Consider the following 22,417-nt stretch of genomic DNA (forward strand, 5'->3'; position numbering starts at 1 on the left):
CTGGAGAGGGAGGAGAGATGCTGCTGGGAGGGGAGGAGGGAAAGGAGTCTGGGAAGCTGCTGGGCATGGTGAAAAAAGTATAGCTGCTACTGGACCTAGAGAGGGAGAAGGAGAGATGCTGCTGGGAGGGGAGGAGGGAAAGGAGTCTGGGAAGCTGCTGGGCAAGGGGAAAAAGGGACAGCTGCTACTGGACCTGGAGGGAGGGAGAAGGAGAGATGCTGCTGAGAGGGGAGGAGGGAAAGGAAAGGGATGAGAGTTACTGCTGGACAGGGGGAGGAGGGAAGGGAGAAGAAAAAAGGAAGGAAACAGCTTGCAGGGAGATTAGAGGAAGGGGAGAGACAGGAATGAGATGGGAAGGGGGGTCAGCAGAGAAATTGAGAGGGACAAAGATGCTAGATCTGGTGTAGGAGAGATAAAAATGAAGAGAGCAGTGAAGCTGGAATGAATCATGTAAAAAGGAGAGAGGGGCATAGGCTGGATGGAAAGGGGAGGGGGGCATAGAAAGAAGACAAATACCATATGGAAGGGGGAGAGGTCAGACAGTAGATGGAAGGGGCAGATGCTGGATTGAAGAGACAGAGAGGACAGACGCTGGAAGGAAGAGAGTGAAAAGAAGATGAAAGCAGAAACCAGAGACAACAAAAGGTAGAAACAAATAATTTTATTTCTATTTTGTGATTAGAATATATCAGATTTGAAATATATATCCTGCTAGAGCTGGTATTAGACATAACTGGGGACTGCAAAGTCCAGGCAGTGGCTTAGGGCTCTCTCTGATCAGGGGGCAGTTGCCCTAGTTGCACTCCCCTAACCCTATTCCTGCTATGTGTGACTGTGGTATTCTGTTAGCATGATATTTCTGTGTAGTATTCTGTAATAATTTGGCTTATTCAGTTTTCTTGATAGTAGAGGGGATATATGTGAAGGGGAGGGGAGACGGGTTTTGTTGATCCTTGCTCTGTATTATTTGTATTTATAAAATGACAATTTGTACAGAATATTGTTTATTTTTATACTTTAATAAAATACATTCAGTATACAATCATAACTGAGGCTTGTACGGATGGGATCAGATGGTTTGCGAGGACCGAGCTCGCGGAGACAGGGCGGAAACGGGGTTTTTAAATTTCAGTCCTAGTAGTTTGCCGGTCCACAAAATAATTTTTTTTTCCCCGCTGGTCCATAGGTGTAAAAAGGTTGAAGAACACTGGTCTAGCAGACTTCAAAATTTTAAACATTGGAAACATAAAAAAGGCTTCTCATTTGATATTTGGTAGAAGAGCCATGCAACAACGTTATCAAGTTTGTTGACATTGCCTGTTAAAATATTGAAAACCATAACTCCCAAATTAAACCTTATTCTTGCTGATACAGGTAACCAGGAATTCCCAGGAGCTCTGACCCTGTGCTTATTACACAGTGGCATATCTAGGACTCAGCCCTGTGCGGGAGGATAGAGATCGCCTCTCCTCCCATGCATGTATGCGAGTACATGCTCTCGGCTCAGGCATCTCCCTTCTTCCCCGCACTCAACTGTTTACCTGTCCGCTGGGTCCTCCACAGCCACAACATCAGATACAGCACTAAAGGCTACCTCTATGGCCAGTGGGACCTTTCCTCTGCTTTGTCTCATCCACAGGAAGTTGCATTAACGTGGTGGGAAATGGCAGAGGATAGGTCTCGCCAGCCAGAGAAGCAGCCTTTAATGCTGTCTCTGATTCTGTACCTGCGGAAAACCTGGTAGGTGGGTAAGTATCTCAGTGCAGGGGGCAGGGAGGTGCTGGACCTTGGATCACAGAAGGCAAGGTTCAGCTGCAGGTGGCCCTTAACATTGGGCAGCTCTGGGCATTTTGCTGTGCTTGCTCAATGGTAGTTACATCCCTGCACAGTGGGAATTACCAGGAGCTCAGTCCCTATGCTTATTAGATAGCCTGAATTTCTAGTAATCCGGTCTCTGTGCTTATTATATAGTAGGAAAACCTGGCTGCAAAATCTGTGTTAATAAAGCCATTAAGTACTCTGCTAAAATGCACAGAAGGTATGTAACATTGGGTTTTGCTGCTCTGATAATAATCAGGGAAATTGTCCACAAAGGGTGGTGTATAAAGGTTGGTTGACGCACCTGCCTCCAGTAGCGTTTGACATAGCCCCTGTGTCTAGTGGCACATCTCCCTCCTCCTGACCTGATATCCTATCCTTTTAATTAAAAATAAAAATTCCCAGGTCTAGTGGCTCCCTCCCTCTTCCTGACCCATTCCCCCTTCCCACAACCTAAAAAAGAATTCCCTGGCATCTAGTGGTCTCCCTTTCCTTTCTGATCCAAGCTTCTTTCCTCGACTTAAAGAAATGGCCCTGGTATCTAGTGGTAATCCCCAACCTCCGCATGTGTATCTTAACTAGATTCAGGGTCGATGCTCACCCACTCCTTTCTCCAGTTCTGTCATCTCGAAGAATGATGGTGCCCAGCCCCTTTCAGTGCATCCTGAGATGCATCAAGTGGGGGGTCAGTCTGCCTTATAAGTGAAGCTCCTACCTCTTGTTAAGATATGTGCAGGGAGGGTTCAGGGGTTCTGGGGAAGCATTTGGAGGGTGCCAGTAGAGACCAGGCAGTTATTTTGTCAGGGGTAGGGAGGGTTCCACTAGGTCCTTTTAAAATTGCGAGGGAAGGAGGGTTGAGCAGATGTCAGTCATGTCAGGTTCAAGTTCAAGTTCAATTTTATTTGATGAATCGCCTATAACAATTTCTAAGCGATGTACAATTTAAAACATCATATGAGATAACAGACTCTATTAAAAACAAAATTTTTAACAAGTTTTAAAAAAAAACAATAATTTATAACATACAATGTTAGAACTTAAGGGGTAACATGACTAACTAGATACAGTAGGAAAGAGGGGCACAGTTACAATATTCTCAGTCTAAGATAGAAGAAACATAAAGGGTAAAAACACATAGGAGGGGACAAGGGATATATTTAGAAGGTTAAAAGTTTTGAACATGAAAAATTTTAAATAAAGAGTTAAATCATTAAGTAGTAAAAGCATCTTTAAATAAAAAGGATTTTAAAACTTTTTTAAAGGAGCTGAGGTACCGCTTGACACTATGAAAAGTTTTTGTAAAATTGGGGTGGGGGGAATGGGGTTGAGTCAAGTTGTGCCAATTTGGGTGGGAGAAGAGGTAGAATGGGGTTAATGCAGGCCACATCAACTTCTTTTTTTTAATGTCGCCCTTCCTCTCAGTTCCTGAACCAATTACCTCTCAGACACTGACAGGGAGTGTTACATTTCACCATGAGCTGTGATTACTGCCATGATGTTAACGCAAAGTAATTTGAATGCTCATTGCTGATAGTACACTGAGGTAGATAAGAATTTAAGAACATAAGAGTAGCCATACCAGACCAATACTAGCCCAGTATCCTGTTTCCACAGCGGCCAATCCAGGGTACAAGTACATGGCAGAATCCCAAATAGTAGCAGTAGTAGTTTTGGAGCATTTTGCAGTAGAGTGCCTTCTGAAATAATTAGTTAAGAGGATTAAGTAGACTCTTCTAGATAAAAAGGAGATAATGTGCTACTACCTTTATGCTACAAACCCTCTATTTAGATCAAAAAAGGTAAATCAAGAGAATTTGCCAAAAACTGGAGGAGGGAGAAATATTGTCATAGGAAAAGCTACAAAAAGCGATTAATGCAAATTTAAGATCCCTAAAGACGTATGTGAGTGATAACATATTAAAACAATTGAGAGCTTTGTGGAAAAAGAAATGGAAAGAGAATGCAAAGCCCTAAGTGGGGGTACCAGAAGAAGGGTATATACAAACTCAGAAAGAAAAGTATCAGCAAGGAACAACTGAAGAAAAGCTGGTGCAGAGAGAGTCTGAAACAAATCACCAGAAGAAAGGCTGATGCACAAAAGAAAGAGTGGGTCTGGAAAGGAGTACATGAAGAAGGTCTGACGCAGAGGGAGAAAGAAGCAATCCAGAAAGGAACGCTAGGGCAAAGGTTGAGAAAAAGAGATAGTGGGGGCTCGGAATGGAGTGCTAGAAGGAAAACTGGGGTAGAGATGGTGAAAAGAGATCCAGAAATGCAAGAGAGTGAAATGAAGAAAAGGTAAAGAAATTAACTGAAGAGGAAAGTGCAGGAAAAAGACCTAGAAGTATTTGGAAAGATATGAATATGCTGGGTTCCAGGAGAGAGAAAGATTACCCAGGCTGAATTTAATACCTAGAGTAAAAAATATGAAAAGTGGGATAAATAAGGTCTTAGTCTAAGAAAAATCTATTGATATCACATAAATTTAATGAAATATAAAACTGTGCCTAAGACAATTTTACCAGTGAGGACGCAGGGCCAGTGAAAATGAGAAAACACATTGAAGGAAAAATAAAATTATTGTGGGCAAAGGTGTCCTTGATAGACAGGCATCTAAAAAGATCACATTCACGAAAGAATAATAAAAAAGATCTAAAGTATCAAATGGAATCATGCTGCATTAATGGAAGAAGATCTTCAATTCATATGCTCCAATAATAAATTACAAGTTATAAAAATTACAAGTTGCAGCTGAAGAACAAAAAACTGAAGATAAGAGATATCAAAATAAGCTGCTTAGAGAGAATGCAAAACAGTTCTATCAGAAACTGGGGAAGGACACTAGTACAGTAAAACAGTGGCGTTGTTAAGGATGGCATACGAGTCATCAGTGGCTGCCTTTCGCCTCTCTCTCCCACATCTGGATCCAGCATTTGCGCTGCTCACTGGTCCACAGCCCAGCAGCTCCCCTCTTTTTTCTAAACTTCCCCCTTCCTGATGTACCTCATCACCCTTGCAGGTGAGAACAGCAATGCGCATCTGCTGCCTTCGCCAGTTCTCCAGACTTCCCTCTGCCATGCTATCATCCTATGCTGATGTCGCTTTCTATTTTCTTTTTGACAATACATTGCAGAGGGAAGCCTGTGGGGCTGGTGCAAGTAGCAGATGCGCGTTACAGTTGCCACCTAGGAGCTGAGGTACATCAGGAGGGGGGAATTGCCAGGCCACAGGCTGGAGAGAGTGGCAGGAAATGCCAGATCCAAGGGCAGAAGAAAAGGAGGCAAGATGCAGGATAAAACATGTATTGTGGCAGTGGCGGTAGTTTGGGAGAGCCCACCTAACATAACTTTGGGTCCACCCAAAATAACAGGTCTGGCTATGCTACTGCAATGAAAATATTTCTAAGTACAGCTGAAACAGAAACCTGGAGAAACTTGTACAAGAACCTTGTAGAGCACAACCAAGAGCAGAATGGCTGCCCTACATAGAGGAGAATTTGGAAAAGGCAGACATCAAAGTTATAGACTAGCTTAAAGTAACAACAAAAGAATTGGAAAGCAGGTTAAAAAGAGACCCAAAATGGAAGAGCCCTGGCCCAGATGGAGTCACTAATTATTGGCTCAGGTACTTAATGTCATTCCACTAAGATGTGGAAGATGGCAAAAATCAATTAGGCAACCAAACTTAACATTAAAAGGGTAACAATAGGAAGTACAGTTCTATTTCCAAAGTAACCTTCCCCAAAATTATAGCCCAATAGTATGTCTACCTACAATCTATAAGCTGTTCTTTGCAATACATACCAACAGAACATATGATCATATTGCTTCTAAAAACTTAATGGCAATAGAGCAGAAGGGCAATAAGATGTCAGTACATGAAACCAAAGATCAATCAATGCTAAATTCAGCAATTTTGACCAGTGCTTAAAAAAACCCAGAAATCCCACTATAGCATGGATTGACCAATAAAATCTTTGATAGCATCCCACATTCACGGATAATGAAGAAAGTGCCTTGAAATGTACAAAATAAATCTTGGATTGATTGAGTATATCAAATTCACCATGAAAATATTATAAAGCACAGTCCATCTGAAGTATGGACAGTCAGTTTGTGATTCATAATACAGTAAACCCCCGCAAATTTGTGGTTCACGAATCGCAGACTCGGTAATTCACGATATTTTCTGACTGCCACTTCCTTGTACTAAAGTCATGGTTACACCAATCAGGAGCTGCTTTGACACGCTATCAGAGCAGCTCCTGATTGGTGTAGCCTGCTTTAGTAACAGGAAGAGGTGGTCGGAGCATACTGCAAGTGATTTTCTGCACCTGCCGGTGCCCCAGCTGCCCTCTCCTGCCTTTTGACAAGCAAAAAAACCATATTCGTGTTTTTTTGAAATTTGTGAGGGTTCCTGGAATGGAACCTCCCACGAATTTCGGGGGAATACTGCATCATGATCCAGAGAGAAAAGTTTTATGGCGTTTCCTTGTCACCATTCTTATTGTGTAGGACATTTAATCCATTGAATACACTTATTAACAACTTGGGCTACAAATTTAGGCTTAATCGTAAATATGACAATGATTTAGAGGTGTGGAGGGGTCTGGTCAAGGCGCAATGGTGTTCTAACCTCGTTGATTTGTTTACCGTTAATGCTGGAAGATTTGGAGGTAGCTAGAGACCTGTTCAGATCAATGTTTATGTTCTCCTACCAGCAGATGGAGACATTGAAGCTGAAAATTCCATTGAGGTCACCAGTATAAGCTCAAAGTGCTTGGATGCTTTGTAGCATATTTTAATTTTGTGGCAGTATCAGATCGGATCTTAGAAGAAAGTTATCTTTAACCAAAACATGGACCGTGTCGGGTCCACACCACATAACTTTCACTGTGAATTACATGGATTTACCAATTGATCTGCTTCACTTTTTATTATGAAGACTTTTTAATAAACTTTCAGACCAAGATCATCGACTCCATAATTTTGTTTGCTACTTGGTTTCCCCTGTTTTTCTGTGGAACATTTTGGTGATTTTCTTTAGCTTGCTATGTATGTAACATACACACAACATCCATGCCCATGGAAAAATAAGTCAGACTTTTTGGTAACACAGTTACCAACAGGTCTAGAGACCTGTTTCAACCCAATGCTGGCATGCAAGGTTAGGGCATCGATCGAAATAACCTCGTATTCATGCCAGAATTGGAGAATGTATGACCGCACGGAAAAACATGTGGTGAGCCGCTTAGAGCTTCGGGTCGGCAAATATAATTGGAAGTTTTAATGCATCTAGCCCACTGAGAGAGAAAAACAAGCTTCAGTTTACTGCCTCAGCATGGAGAGTTCAAACTCTATATGTTAGATCTATGATCTAGGCACAGCTGTTTAACAGGTTACCATATATTTTCTATTTACATCTAAAGCAATTGGAGGGAAGGGAAAATCTGCTTCTCTCAGAATACCCAAAGGCAGGTAATAACAACAAAGCTCTAAAAGGAACTGTGAGCAGAACACAGGTGTTCATAAAGGCTAACCCAGAGGACCGCAGATATACAATTTAATAAATATACAGGACACATAATCTGTTACATACAAGCAGAACAAGATATGCTAACTCAACATTCTTTTAGTGGAAAATTGAACAACACTGAAAATATATTTTTGACTTATGACTTTGACATAGAAAAATTGAATAGGAAGGTATGTATGAATATCTAAGAACAAAGGAGGAAGCCACAATTACATCCAGCAGAAAAACTCCTCCATGCCCATGAGGCCATTTATAAGAATCGATGAATGCTGAGACTGTACAATCCTTCAAGTTGATTCTGAAAACCTACTGTTCGTGGTAAGGTCAATCAATGCAGGCATAGCACGCACATAAATCTGCGAAGAATGCTCAGAGGACTTTAGTGAAGAAAACAATGTGCACAGCAGAGGTGGTCGCAAATTGTATTTAAATATATGTTAATTATGTTGTTTGTTATACTTTCCCAATCCTCAGAGAACAATGCACAAACAATCCCTGCTTGTACAGCCAGAAAAATAACACCAGCTCAGAGCTGGTGGTGGAAGGTTTGAAGAGATAATTTCTTTTACTTTCCAGTTTAAAATCTGCTGATTTTGATTTCCTTTAGGGAAGAAAGCTCATGCAAACTTATAAATTCTAATACTGAGAAAAAATATGGTTGAATCCAAGCAAACCTGAAAATAAATGCACAATTGGTGCCTGTTTTCTTACCTTAAATATAAGGTTGGGTTTGCCTGTTGCATGCAAAGAAGAGCTGTGTTTATCATGAAACTCTTCAGCACATACACCAAGCATGTTCCTTCTCCTTGCTTTCACTTTTACAGCATGCATATAATTTGAATATCAGAGCTTGTTTTCTGCCCTGTTCCAGCAGTATGGGATCTGCACTGTTGCCTTTACTGCTGGAGTTCTGAGAATTGGCCTTTTTTAAATTCTTTATTCATTTTAACACTCACAATAAGTGAAACAGTATATAACATCCATTTGGTCTTACATACATCACTTAATATTATACAAAACTCAGTTTCAAATTCCATATACCGTATTTTCGCGGATATAACGCGCACCCGTGTAAAACGCGCACACGGGTATAGCGCGCAGAAATCACGATGATATGTACAAAAACTTTTGTATACCGCGCTCACGGGTATACCGCGCATGATGCCCGACGCTCCTTTCGCCCCCCCTGACTTCCGTGCACTGCCCTGACTTTCCGTGCGCTGTCCCGACTCTCCGTTCACCCCCCTGACTTTCCGTGCACTGTCCCCCCTTGAAGTCCTGTCCCCATCCTGAAAGCCTGATGCCCCCCCCCGACGTCCGATACATTCCCCCCCCCCCGGCAGGACCACTCGCAACCCCACCCCGAAGGACCGCCGACTCCCCAACAATATCGGGCCAGGAGGGAGCCCAAACCCTCCTGGCCACGGCGACCCCCTAACCCCACCCCGCACTACATTACGGGCAGGAGGGATCCCAGGCCCTCCTGCCCTCGACGCAAACCCCCTCCCCCCAACGACCGCCCCCCCCCAAGAACCTCCGCCCGTCCCCCAGCCGACCCGCGACCCCCCTGGCCGACCCCCACGACACCCCCACCCGCCTTCCCCGTACCTTTGTGTAGTTGGGCCAGAAGGGAGCCCAAACCCTCCTGGCCACGGCGACCCCCTAACCCCACCCCGCACTACATTACGGGCAGGAGGGATCCCAGGCCCTCCTGCCCTCGACGCAAACCCCCCTCCCACCCAACGACCGCCCCCCCCAAGAACCTCCGACCGCCCCCCCAGCCAACCCGCGACCCCCCTGGCCGACCCCCACGACCCCCCCACCCCCCTTCCCCGTACCTTTGGTAGTTGGCCGGACAGACGGGAGCCAAACCCGCCTGTCCGGCAGGCAGCCAACGAAGGAATGAGGCCGGATTGGCCCATCCGTCCTAAAGCTCCGCCTACTGGTGGGGCCTAAGGCGCGTGGGCCAATCAGAATAGGCCCTGGAGCCTTAGGTCCCACCTGGGGGCGCGGCCTGAGGCACATGGGCCCAACCCGACCATGTGCCTCAGGCCGCGCCCCCAGGTGGGACCTAAGGCTCCAGGGCCTATTCTGATTGGCCCACGCGCCTTAGGCCCCACCAGTAGGCGGAGCTTTAGGATGGATGGGCCAATCCGGCCTCATTCCTTCGTTGGCTGCCTGCCGGACAGGCGGGTTTGGCTCCCGTCTGTCCGGCCAACTACCAAAGGTACGGGGAAGGGGGGTGGGGGGGTCGTGGGGGTCGGCCAGGGGGGTCGCGGGTCGGCTGGGGGGGCGGTCGGAGGTTCTTGGGGGGGGCGGTCGTTGGGTGGGAGGGGGGTTTGCGTCGAGGGCAGGAGGGCCTGGGATCCCTCCTGCCTGTAATGTAGTGCGGGGTGGGGTTAGGGGGTCGCCGTGGCCAGGAGGGTTTGGGCTCCCTTCTGGCCCGATATTGTCGGGAAGTCGGCGGTCCTTCGGGGTGGGGGTGCGAGTGGTCCTGCCGGGGGGGGGATGTATCGGACCGTCGGGGAGTCGGCCGGGCAAGAGGGCTTGGGCTCCCTCTTGCTCCGATCGTGGATGCGGGTGCGGGTGGGAGCGCGTGCGAGCGGTCGTTCGGGGTGGGGGTGCGAGCGGTCCTGCTGGGGGGGTGAATCGGGCGTCGGGCGGGGTGGGAACTATGTTTAAAAACTTTTGTATACCGCGCTCAGGCATATAACGCGCGGGGGGTATGCGCGGTAGGTAAAAACGCGTATAACGCGCGCGTTATATCCGCGAAAATACGGTACCTCCCCTTCCCTATTCAATAACATTCATCAACTCAAGACAAACATATATATTCCAGAACTTATAGAGTAAAAACAAACAAAGAAAAATCGGATCCTTGGTCCAACCCATGTGGAGTGCCACAAGGATCTCCCCTATCTCCCACACTCTTCAACCTATGCATTGCCTCCCTATGTTCCTACCTAGATAAACTAGGCATTACCTCTTACAGCTACGCAGATGATATCACCATACTCATCCCCTTCGACCAACTTGAACCATCCATGATAGGCACAATACACGAAACACTTGAAACAGTAGCAACATGGATGAAAGAACACAAACTAAAACTTAACCCGGATAAAACAAACTTCGTCCTCCTTGAAAACTGCAAAACTCCCAACCTTGACAAACATAGAAATTAACTCGATCTCATACCCCATTCATCCTACGCTAAAACTCCTCGGAGTGCTGATAGATAGAGGTTGCACCATGCAACCACAAATCAACAAAATTATAAAAACATCATTCGCCACTATGAGAAACCTTAGACAAGTCAGAAAATTCTTCAACAGAAAACAATTCCAACTGTTGGTTCAATCTCTAATCCTAGGCCTAATAGACTACTGCAACATTCTATATCTCCCTTGCCCAACAACAAAGATAAAACAACTCCAAACAATACAAAATACAGGCCTATTCTCTGAAAAAGTACGACCACATCACAGAGGCCTACCACAACTCATACTGGCTCCCAATTCAAGCCAGAATACACTTCAAATTCCTCTGCCTTCTTTTCAAAGCCATAAACGGAAACAGCCCTTCCTACTGGAACAATCGACTAACTCATTCCACCTCAATCAGACACAGGAGAACCCACACAATATTCGCACACCCGCCAACCAAAAAAGTCAAACGAAAAAAAATATATGACAACCTTCTGGCCACCAGAGCAGCAAAACTGGACCGACAACTCACCAATCTGCTGACTTCAATCACAGACTACAAAACTTTCAAAAAAGAAACAAAAACCTTACTTTTCAAAAAACACATAAAACCAATATAACTTTACTAACAAAGTTCCAAATTCCACCAACATTACCAATCTACTCCTTAGAAAATTAGAAAATGTCCCTCTATAAGCTTATGTATTAAGATTATAACAATTCTTATGTAATCCGCCTTGAACCGCAAGGTAAAGGCAGAATAGAAGTCACTAATGTAATGTAATATAATAACCTCCCCCTCCCCACATTGTTACTCTCAAAGAAAACCAAGAAATCCCCACCCCCCTTCTTGGATGTGCATATTTAAGGGGAAAACTTGATATTCAATCATTATAGTATTTTGTTAATGGCTCCCAAATATTCTGAAATTTCTTAATGCACCCCCTTTGTATGGCAATTACCCTTTCCATTTTAAATATGTGACATAGCGAATTCCACCAAAAACTATAATTTAAGTGATCCCAATTTTTCATTATATGTTGTATGGCAATCCTTGTTATAATGAGTAATAGCTTATTATTATTAGATGAAATTTGACTCTTAGCTCTCATTGATGTTCCAAATAACAGTGTCATAAGTTAATGCAACCGGATTTTCTAAAAATCATTTATTTGACCCCAAATTGATTTCCAAAAAGCAAGTATCAGTGGACAATAGAATAGCAAGTGATCTAATATCCCAGCTTCGAGATGACAGTGCCAGCATTTATTAGACTTAGAGCTATCTAACTTTTGTAAACGAACTGGGGTCCAAAATGCTCTATGCAACAAGAAAAACCAAGTTTGTCTCATAGATGCCGACATTGTACATCTCATCCTTCAAAACTAAATTCGTGGCCATTGAGACACAGTAATTTGATGCTTTATCTCAATGCTCCAAATGTCCCGTAGACCAGTTTTTGGTTTCTTAATTAAAAAGCCAGATATTAATTTATACCACTGAGCAGCCTGGTGTTCCAGAAAGTCCACCTGGATTCATAACAACGGCAGACTATACTGACTAAAGAATTGGCCTTCTTGAGCTGAAGAAAGAATGGGCCTCGGAAAGAGAAACTATAACTAGGGAGCTATTATCATAATCCTTCAGGCCTACTTACCAGCTTCAACAGATATGAATACGCAAAAAGTTTGAATTATGAAAGTAAACACCAACCCCCTCTTCTACGAAACCGCGCTAGCGTTTTTTAGCTCAGAGAGTCGCGCTGAATGGCCCACGCTGCTCCCGACGCTCATAGGAACTCAATGAATTCAGTGCGGCTCTCTGTGCTAAAAAATGCTAGCGTGGTTTCGTAGAAGAGAGAGCAAGAGTCTGTCTCCATCATTAAATTTGCAAGAAGATTCCGATGAGTAAAAGGAACAAGTGAGAACTTAATAATATGCGCAGAGAATGAAGCAGCTCCATTTGTGAAATGAGAAAAAAATCAGTAAAGAATTATATCAAGAAATGAAGAAAAATATGTGGCAAATGCACAACTGCTGAGGGAAATATAAAATGCTGCTCCAGAAACTGTTCATGGATCCAGCCTAGACACAGGAATGGTTCAGAAGAGAGTAAATGGTCATGAATTAATGTACTATTTTTCTGTGGCATAACCGTGGTGGTTTACATATAGAAAGATGCCAAGGGTGGCCCATTCCAAAGCTGGTAACATACTACTGCTATGTTGGAGATTTAAGGCCAATGAGTGAGGTTTCTCTCGCAGGTCCCAGCCATGTCTTAAACCAGCTCTAGCATATGTAGATTCCATAAACTGACATATTCTACTCAATAAATAGAAAATAAAAGTATTTTTTCTTTCTTTGTTGTTTGGATTCTGTTTTATTCTCTCTTTTCTTAACTCTTTTGCTAGGGCATTTCTTTTCTCTCCATGTCCATCATTTCATCTTCCTTTGCATCCATGTTCAGTATCTCCCCTCTGTGTCCCTATCCTCCTGCTAGGTTGAGCATCCTTATTCTCACCTTGTTCATCATTACTCCTTTGTGTCCATCTCCCCGATATTCCACAGGTCTTAGCTGGCTGTCTCCTGCTGAATATCCCGTCTGCTGGATTGGCCAGTGACTAGCTATGTCACATGAGATAGACCCACTTAAAAAGCAGGTCTATCTTTCTCTGCTTTGCCTTAGCTGGCCAGCCGATGAATATTGGCTTGGCTGATTAAGTCCAAGGCGGTGAACTTTGATCTGGATATTCAATGCCAGTGGCCAGACACAGAGAACATTGAATATCCGGGATCCCCGTGGACCACGGGAGGTAGCTAGACTGCTGCCCTTGGTCTCAATATTGGGCCCAATGTCTCTCTCCTCCATCATCATTCCCAGCATTATCCGTATTTGTCCTTATCTTTCCCTATGTCCATCTTTTCCCTCATTCTTCCCTTCCCCCACATCTACATCCAATGCCAACATCTCTTCATTTTTCTTTAATCTCTCCCCCCCCCCCCACCTTAGGAGCCAGCATCTATTTTTCCTCTGCCATCAGAGTGACCAGCATCTTTCTTTCTTGCTTCCTGTCCCCAACCCCCCCCATCCTAGTATTTCATTGCCTTCCCTCTGCTTCCCATCCCCCCAGGGGCCAAAATTTCTTTTCCTTCCCTTCTGTCCTCCCACTCTCTGAGTCCAGCATTTTTCTTCCTTCCCTCCTCGTACCAGTGGCCAGCATTTTTCCCTCTCTTCCTTTCCTCCTGACCTCCTGCTGTCCTCTCCCAGGGTCCAGCAATAGTCCCTTTGCTTCACTTCCTTTCTTCCTGTCATGGCCTCTCCTCCCCCTTCTACAGGTCCAGCATCTTTCCCTGTTCCTTATCTTAACATTATTTCTTCTTCTCTCCCCCCCAGAGTTTAGCAAGTATCCTTCTCTCATCCCTCCCTCCTGCACCCCTCACCATCAATGGGTCCAGTATTGCTCTGCTTCCTAATCCTACCCCTTCCATCCAGCATTTGTCCTCTTTTCTTCCCCTTTCCATTCAGCATTTGCCTTTCCCTTTTCCTCCAGTATCTGCCCTATTTCTCGTCTTCCACACCCATCCATCTTCTATCCTTTCTTTCCTCCTATTCAGCATTAACCCCTTTCCCTCTTTAACCCAGATTCTGCTCTTCCTTTCATCCAGCATCTGCCCTCTGTCTTTTTTACATCCCCACTTTCCATCCAGCATCTCCCTCCTTTTTGTGTCCTTATTCCCCCTGAAACACCCCAGCCAACACGCTGCTTTCCTGACCAGCAGCAACAGTGGCAAAATAGCTGACATCACTTGCGGGACAGTTTTTTCTCTTCTCATGTTGGTTAACTCTGTCCTGGAACAGGAAGGTGATGTCAGAGGGGGCAGGGCCAGCAGCTGCAGGAAGAGAAACAAATGTCATACAAGTGATATCAGTTGTTTTGCTGCTGTTGGTCAAGAAAAGCAGCAACAGTAGTAGGAGGGAGGTGGGAGATTGCTGATTTTTCTGCATGGTAGCCTTGCAGCTTATTTCGAAGAGTGGCGGGGATCAGAGCAAATGTGTGTGACAAACATATTCAGACATGTGAGCTGAAGAAAGGGTGTAAATGCACATCACACACCAAACGCATGTGATTTGACATGTCTGCGTATATTATATGCAGGTACTTTCTCTGTCCTTAGTGGACTCACTTTAATCTAAGTTTTGTACTTGGGCAATGGATGGTTAAATGGCTTGCTCTGAGTCACAGGGAGCTGCAGTGGGAATCAAACTCCGTTCCCTAGATTCTTAGGGCCAGATTCTCAAAACTTAAGGTTGCCTTTAATGCAGTTTCTAAACTGGTTCCACAAGATTTAGCCTGAATGCGTTTTATCGGCAGATTATCAAAATGGCTTATCACGGTCTTTAGCGAGCTTTCTAGGAGTCTCTGACACTGCCATGCAAATGGACTCTTGAATATTGAAATGTGCCCTCCAGTGGATTCTTAAACATTCCTGCCGGTACAGTGCCAGCACTGTTAAAAGTGATGTGTGTTTTGACTGGCTAATGAAAAAAAATAAAAGTTACATGATTCTCATAAATTGGAGCTATATTTTTTTTTGTGGGAGTGGTAAAAGCATGCTTTTTGAGTGTGTGTATTATAGCCCTCCCCCCCCTCTCGGCAGCGGGAGAGATGCCCAATTTCTTCCACCGCTAACCAACATAAACCCCAAACAGCGGGAGAGATGCCCACACTCTCCTGCCACCACGCAACACCCACCCTGTGCTTCCGATGTCCCCCATCCTCTTCCCCCTTACCGTACTTTAGGTGGCTGGCCGGAGGGATGCCTACTTCTTCTGGCCAGCTGGCCCAACTCTTCAAAATGGCGGGCCTTCCCCTCCCCAGTGAGCCGGCAGGAGCCGTGGCTTCAGTGAGTCCTGCCAGCTCAGCTGATCGGGGATAAATTCCCCTGCCATGATCAGCTTATGACAGCTGTAGTCTGGTTTTAGAATCTTGTGGCAAAAATAGGCAGCTGAAATACAGGCATGAATCGTGGCTTGTTAGCCACTTTTAATCCACCTAATGCCACTTCCGGCATTAGCCACGCCTACTTTGGCGTTCCGCAGCCACCTAGTTGCGATTCTGGCACCTTTTATTTAGAGGTTGGTAGCCACTTCAATGTTGCCATTTTTAGCCGTTTCTAACATCATTTTTCAATTGCAGGGTGCCTACTGACGGCTAAATTTAGGTGCTGGTTTTAGAATTTCCCCCTAAGTGACTTGCCCAGAGTCACATGGAGCAGGCTGGGATTAAACATACAACCTCGTGGTGCTGGGGCAGCAGCTCTAACCACTAGGCCACTCACTCCCACAATAACCTTGCAAGAATGATTTGAGATTGGTTTATATTTGAGTCAACCTTATTTTAACCTCTATGGGAGAAAAAGTTTACCTCAGTTTATATTTAAATGGGTTTATATTCGAGTATATACGGTAATGTAGCACAAACATTACAGCAGCAATTATTGCAATACAAACATAACTACATGGTACAGGAAAAAGGTTGGTTGTACTCCTAACATAGATTTCTCTCATCCATTGAAAACTTTGTAAACATTACAATATTGCTTTACCAGAAAAATTGTAGAATTATGACCCTAAGAGAATTATGGAGAATGAAAAGTTTATGACTATCTGGACTATTGCCATGGATTAAAAAAAGCTAGATGCAAAGAAGTCAGAGAAAATGGTAAAAGAGAAAAACAACAAAATGGTTACAGCATTAATCACTGAGTCCAAGCGATTACTCTGTAAATCATGTGGTGAGAGAGATGTCCAGGTACCAAGAAATGCAGTCCGAGACTAAGAAAATGTGGCACTGAGAGAAATATTTCTGCTCCTTGTGACCCTGGGCAAGTCACTCCACTGCCCAAGGTACAAAATAAGTACTATTCCTGTATATATGTAAACCGCTTTGAATGTGTAACCACAAAAACGTGGTATAAAAGTCCCATCCTCTTTCCCCCCTTTCTGGTTGTTTTGGGAGCTACAGGCTTGATTAAAAGGAATTTTCAAGCACACTTTGATAAATTACCTTTACTTGTTACATCTTATAAACTCTAAAAGGAAGCTCTCTTTGCATGCATGCAAGTACTATGCAATATACCCCTGGTTTAGGATTGAGGTTCATTCCTGTCATGGTATGCACAAAACAAACTCATTTGAAGACATTGTCCCTGACAGAAACTGCTGGGATTGGAATTCAGGCTATGCAATTACCGGTATATAGAAAGATCTGCCAGAGCTAAATCCTTGGGCCTAGTAGAAAATTGTGAGATATAAGAAACTATATGGTATGGTATGAATTCCCAGGAGCTCATATAGCAAGAATTCATATGAGCTCCGTGCTTGTTCTTTTTATATAGCAGGAATTCCCAAGAGCTCTGACCCTGTGCTTATTATATAACAACTTTAGGGGTCCAGGGAATTTTGCTTGTACAAGATGGGTCAGTGAGAGAAGGACATCACTAGAAGCCTCCCTGGACCCAGTAAATATTATGAGGCTCATAATCGAAACTTAAATACATCTAAAAACCCACCCAAGTCGGCACTTGGTCGTCCTACAAGATAGGTCGTCCAAGTGCCGATAATCAAAACAGCTTTTTTGGATGAATCCATGGGCATTTTAGCTGAAAGGGGCATTTTTGGAGGAGTGGTTAGGGCGGGATGTGGGCCAACCTAGACTTAAGTCGTCCTGCGGGGATAATCGAATGTTTAACGGTATTGCGTAGATGAAACTTATACGTTGTGAGTTAAGGTGATATAAAGACAGGTATAAGTGCCCAAAAGGTATCCAGAGTAATCAGATAACCACTGCAGAGATAAAGTAAAGACCCCCCCTCCCCCGTGTTTGCATCCTCACAAAGTTCAGAATAAAAATGTACATACCTGCCTCTGGAACATCAGCACCTGGAATAGGAAAGCCTAGTAGAGTTGCACAGAGATGGCTTAAGTAGTCTGGAGAGAGGACTAGTGAACTACAGAGAGAAGGACCCAGGCCCATAAGCCACTCTAACCAATGCATTCATGGTGGAAAATGTGAGCCCACCAAAACCCCACTCTACTGCCTGTATGTCTGTGTGTGTTTTCATGTGTTTGTGTGTCTGTGTATGTATGTGTGTGTTTTAATGTGTGTTTGTTTGTTTGTGCCTATGTGGAAAGACAGACAGTTGAATGGAGCTTTCCTAGTAGGTGATATTATTTGGGGAAATGCACGTAAACATGTGCCAAAATTCAGTTTTTTGGCATTAGGAGCAATTCCTGATTTGACCAGTTTGCATGCGATTTGCACGCTGAGTCTGCTCCTCTTTAGTACAGTGGCTGCTTTTGTGCTAGAATCCTTACTGTGGGGTAGGGTTGTTGTGGGGAAATCAAAGTTAATGGCCATGCTGAAGAGCGCAATTTATTACATCAGGTCCACTGGCTGTTCTATCTTATGTCTTTCACCTTGGTTGCCCATGGATCACTTTCTGTCCGCTTTCCTCCTACACACAGGCGCCTGTGTTTTCATCCAGACAACATCTGCACAAAGGAAGGTCTGTTCCCCTCTCAGGTCACAGCTTTGCAGAAAAAACCCCAAACCTAATATTTATACTCTGGATTTGAAGAATTCATTCAGCTTTTGCTATAACAGGGAGTGGGCACTGCATGACTAGTCTGTGTGGTAGCTTTTGCTGCTCCTTTCCATTGTGTTAGAGTCTAATGTGTTCAGTCATTGTCAAAGGGAGCAAGGGGAAGATAGAAATGAAAACCGAAACCTAGAAGAAGTGAGAGAGGGAAAGAAAGTCTAAAACATTGATTTTTATTTTACATTGTATGTTAATGTTTTTACTCTAATAGGTTTATGGGGGTTTTTTGTGAATATTACTCTCACACTCTCTGAGCCCCTTCTCTCATTCTTTAGGAGCGTAACACTCTCATTTCAAGGTTCTCTTGCTCTCACACACACTCTGAGCCCCTTCTCTCATTCCTTAGGAGTGTATCACACTCATTTCAAGGTTCTCTCACTCTCACACTCTGAGTCCCTTCTCTCATTCCTTAGGAGTGTATCACACTCATTTCAAGGTTCTCTCGCTCTCACACACACTCTGAGCCCCTTCTCTCATTCTTTAGGAGCGTAACACTCTCATTTCAAGGTTCTCTCGCTCTCACACACACTCTGAGCCCCTTTTCTCATTCCTTAGGAGTGTATCACACTCATTTCAAGGTTCTCTCGCTCTCACACACACTCTGAGCCCCTTCTCTCATTTCTTAGGAGTGTATCACACTCATTTCAAGGTTCTCTCGCTCTCACACACACTCTGAGCCCCTTTTCTCATTCCTTAGGAGCGTATCACTCTCATTTCAAGGTTCTCTTGCTCTCACACACACTCTGAGCCACTTCTCTCATTCCTTAGGAGTGTATCACACTCATTTCAAGGTTCTCTCACTCTCACACTCTCTGAGCCCCTTCTCTCATTCCTTAGGAGTGTATCACACTCATTTCAAGGTTCTCTCGCTCTCACACACACTTGAGCCCCTTCTCTCATTCCTTAGGAGCGTATCACTCTCATTTCAAGGTTCTCTCGCTCTCACACCCACTCTGAGCCCCTTCTCTCATTCCTTAGGAGTGTATCACACTCATTTCAAGGTTCTCTCATTCTCTCAGCCCCTTCACTCATTCCTTAGATGCGTATCACTCTCACTTCAAGGTTCTCTCGCTCTCACACACACTCTGAGCTCCTTCTCTCATTCCTTAGGAGTGTATCACACTCATTTCAAGGTTCTCTCGCTCTCACACACACTCTGAGCCCCTTCTCTCATTCCTTAGGAGCGTATCACTCTCATTTCAAGGTTATCTCGCTCTCACACACACACTGAGCCCCTTCTATCATTCCTTAGGAGTGTATCACACTCATTTCAAGGTTCTCTCGCTCTCACACACACTCTGAGCCCCTTCTGTCATTCCTTAGGAGTGTATCACTCTCATTTCAAGGTTATCTCGCTCTCACACACACTCTGAGCCCCTTCTCTCATTCCTTAGGAGTGTATCACACTCATTTCAAGGTTCTCTCACTCTCACACTCTCTGAGCCCCTTCTCTTATTCCTTAGGAGTGTATCACACTCATTTCAAGGTTCTCACACTCTCTGAGCCCCTTCTCTCATTCCTTAGGAGTGTATCACACTCATTTCAAGGTTCTCTCGCTCTCACACACACTCTGAGCCCCTTCTCTCATTCCTTAGGAGCGTATCACTCTCATTTCAAGGTTCTCTCGCTCTCATACACACTCTGAGCCCCTTCTCTCATTCCTTAGGAGTGTATCACTCTCATTTCAAGGTTATCTCGCTCTCACACACACTCTGAGCCCCTTCTCTCATTCCTTAGGAGTGTATCACACTCATTTCAAGGTTCTCACTCTCACACTCTCTGAGCCCCTTCTCTCATTCCTTAGGAGTGTATCACACTCATTTCAAGGTTCTCTCGCTCTCACACACACTCTGAGCCCCTTCTCTCATTCCTTAGGAGTGTATCACACTCATTTCAAGGTTCTCTCACTCTCACACTCTCTGAGCCCCTTCTCTCATTCCTTAGGAGTGTATCACACTCATTTCAAGGTTCTCTCGCTCTCACACATACTCTGAGCCCCTTTTCTCATTCCTTAGGAGTGTATGACACTCATTTCAAGGTTCTCTCATTCTCTCAGCCCATTCACTCATTCCTTAGGAGGGTATCACTCTCATTTCAAGGTTCTCTCGCTCTCACACACACTCTGAGCCCCTTCTCTCATTCCTTAGGAGTGTATAACACTCATTTCAAGGTTCTCTCACTCTCACACTCTCTGAGCCCCTTCTCTCATTCCTTAGGAGTGTATCACGCTCATTTCAAGGTTCTCTCGCTCTCACACACACTCTGAGCCCCTTCTCTCATTCCTTAGGAGTGTATCACTCTCATTTCAAGGTTATCTCGCTCTCACACACACTCTGAGCCCCTTCTCTCATTCCTTAGGAGTGTATCACACTCATTTCAAGGTTCTCTCGCTCTCACACACACTCTGAGCCCCTTTTCTCATTCCTTAGGAGGGTATCACACTCATTTCAAGGTTCTCTCGCTCTCACACACACTCTGAGCCCCTTCTCTCATTCCTTAAGAGCGTATCACTCTCATTTCAAGGTTCTCTCGCTCTCACACACACTCTGAGCCCCTTCTCTCATTCCTTAGGAGCGTATCACTCTCATTTCAAGGTTATCTCGCTCTCACACACACTCTGAGCCCCTTCTCTCATTCCTTAGGAGTGTATCACTCTCATTTCAAGGTTATCTCGCTCTCACACACACTCTGAGCCCCTTCTATCATTCCTTAGGAGTGTATCACTCTCATTTCAAGGTTATCTCGCTCTCACACACACTCTGAGCCCCTTTTCTCATTCCTTAAGAGTGTATCACACTCATTTTGAAGGTTCTCTCATTCTCTCAGCCCCTTCACTCATTCCTTAGAAGCGTATCACTCTCACTTCAAGGTTCTCTCGCTCTCACACACACTCTGAGCTCCTTCTCTCATTCCTTAGGAGTGTATCACGCTCATTTCAAGGTTCTCTCGCTCTCACACACACTCTGAGCCCCTTCTCTCATTCCTTAGGAGTGTATCACTCTCATTTCAAGGTTATCTCGCTCTCACACACACTCTGATCCCCTTTTCTCATTCCTTAAGAGTGTATCACACTCATTTCAAGGTTCTCTCATTTTCTCAGCCCCTTCACTCATTCCTTAGGAGCGTATCGCTCTCATTTCAAGGTTCTCTTGCTCTCATACACACTCTGAGCCCCTTCTCTCATTCCTTAGGAGTGTATCACACTCATTTCAAGGTTATCTCGCTCTCACACATACTCTTAGCCCCTTTTCTCATTCCTTAAGAGTGTATCACACTCATTTCAAGGTTCTCTCATTCTCTCAGCCCCTTCACTCATTCCTTAGGAGGGTATCACTCTCATTTCAAGGTTCTCTCGCTCTCACACACACTCTGAGCCCGTTCTCTCAATCCATAGGAGCGTATCACTCTCATTTCAAGGTTCTCTCGCTCTCTGAGCCCCTTCTCTCACTCATTAGAGCCTCTGGGTAGTGCTCTGAACCTGATCACTGTGTTCACGGAGGGGAGACTAAGAGAAGAAAAGCCAAGTGGCCCCAGCCATATGAAGAGATGTGAGGGCACATTCCTGGTTCTTTTACCTCCTATTCTTGATCCTTTCCTTGCACATGCTTGTAGCTGTGCTGTGAAACGTATGTGTTGTTTTCAGCCCAAACAATTTACACCTGGACAACACCTGGACATGGACTGCATGCATCAGTAGCTTATGGGAAGCTTGGCAGATTGTCAACACTGCCATCGTGTCTCCGATAGAGAAGCATTCTAGTCGTACAAAGAACAAACTATGTTTTCCAATTTATTGAGCTTCATCCATCTCCTCCTAACTCTCTCTGTTTTCCCCCCCATTGTCATCGTCCCCCAGAGATGCGCGGGCAGTTGTCGGAACAGCTGCGCTGCTTGGACACCCAGGTGGAGTTACGACTGCAGCTGCTGCAGGATCTGTCTGATTTCCTGCGTCGCCGGGCAGAAGTGGAGCTAGAGTACTCACGTAGCTTGGAGAAGCTTGCTGACCGGTTCTCTTCTCGGACCCGGGGCTCCAAGGAATACCATTGCTTCAGGTAGGAATGGGGGAGACTGGGCTGTGTTCTACAGCACGCAGGTGGTTTGTTCCTCATCGCTTTCATGCTTCAGTCCCTGTGCCTTCCTGACATCAACCCCAAAGCCTATATCGGTGATGCCAATGCCAACACAAACCTTAGTCTGGGC

The 22,417-nt window shown here is 44.7% G+C and overlaps 1 protein-coding gene across 3 annotated transcripts in view; it reads left to right on the forward strand.

Moving 5' to 3' along the window:
- Window positions 1–22,417, forward strand: part of ARHGAP4 (Rho GTPase activating protein 4) — a 145,769-nt gene that overhangs the window by 12,092 nt on the left and 111,260 nt on the right. For 2 of the 3 annotated variants that reach the window (XM_033920717.1, XM_033920712.1), the window contains one exon: window positions 22,074–22,269. The exons of the other annotated variant lie outside the window; for it this stretch is intronic. In XM_033920717.1, coding sequence (XP_033776608.1) covers window positions 22,076–22,269 — 194 coding nt within the window. In that variant the 5' untranslated portion in view covers window positions 22,074–22,075. The remainder of the gene's footprint in view (window positions 1–22,073; window positions 22,270–22,417) is intronic. 3 annotated transcript variants of the gene reach the window in all.

Source organism: Geotrypetes seraphini, chromosome 1 (genome assembly GCF_902459505.1).
Source record: "Geotrypetes seraphini chromosome 1, aGeoSer1.1, whole genome shotgun sequence".
NCBI lineage: Eukaryota > Metazoa > Chordata > Amphibia > Gymnophiona > Dermophiidae > Geotrypetes > Geotrypetes seraphini.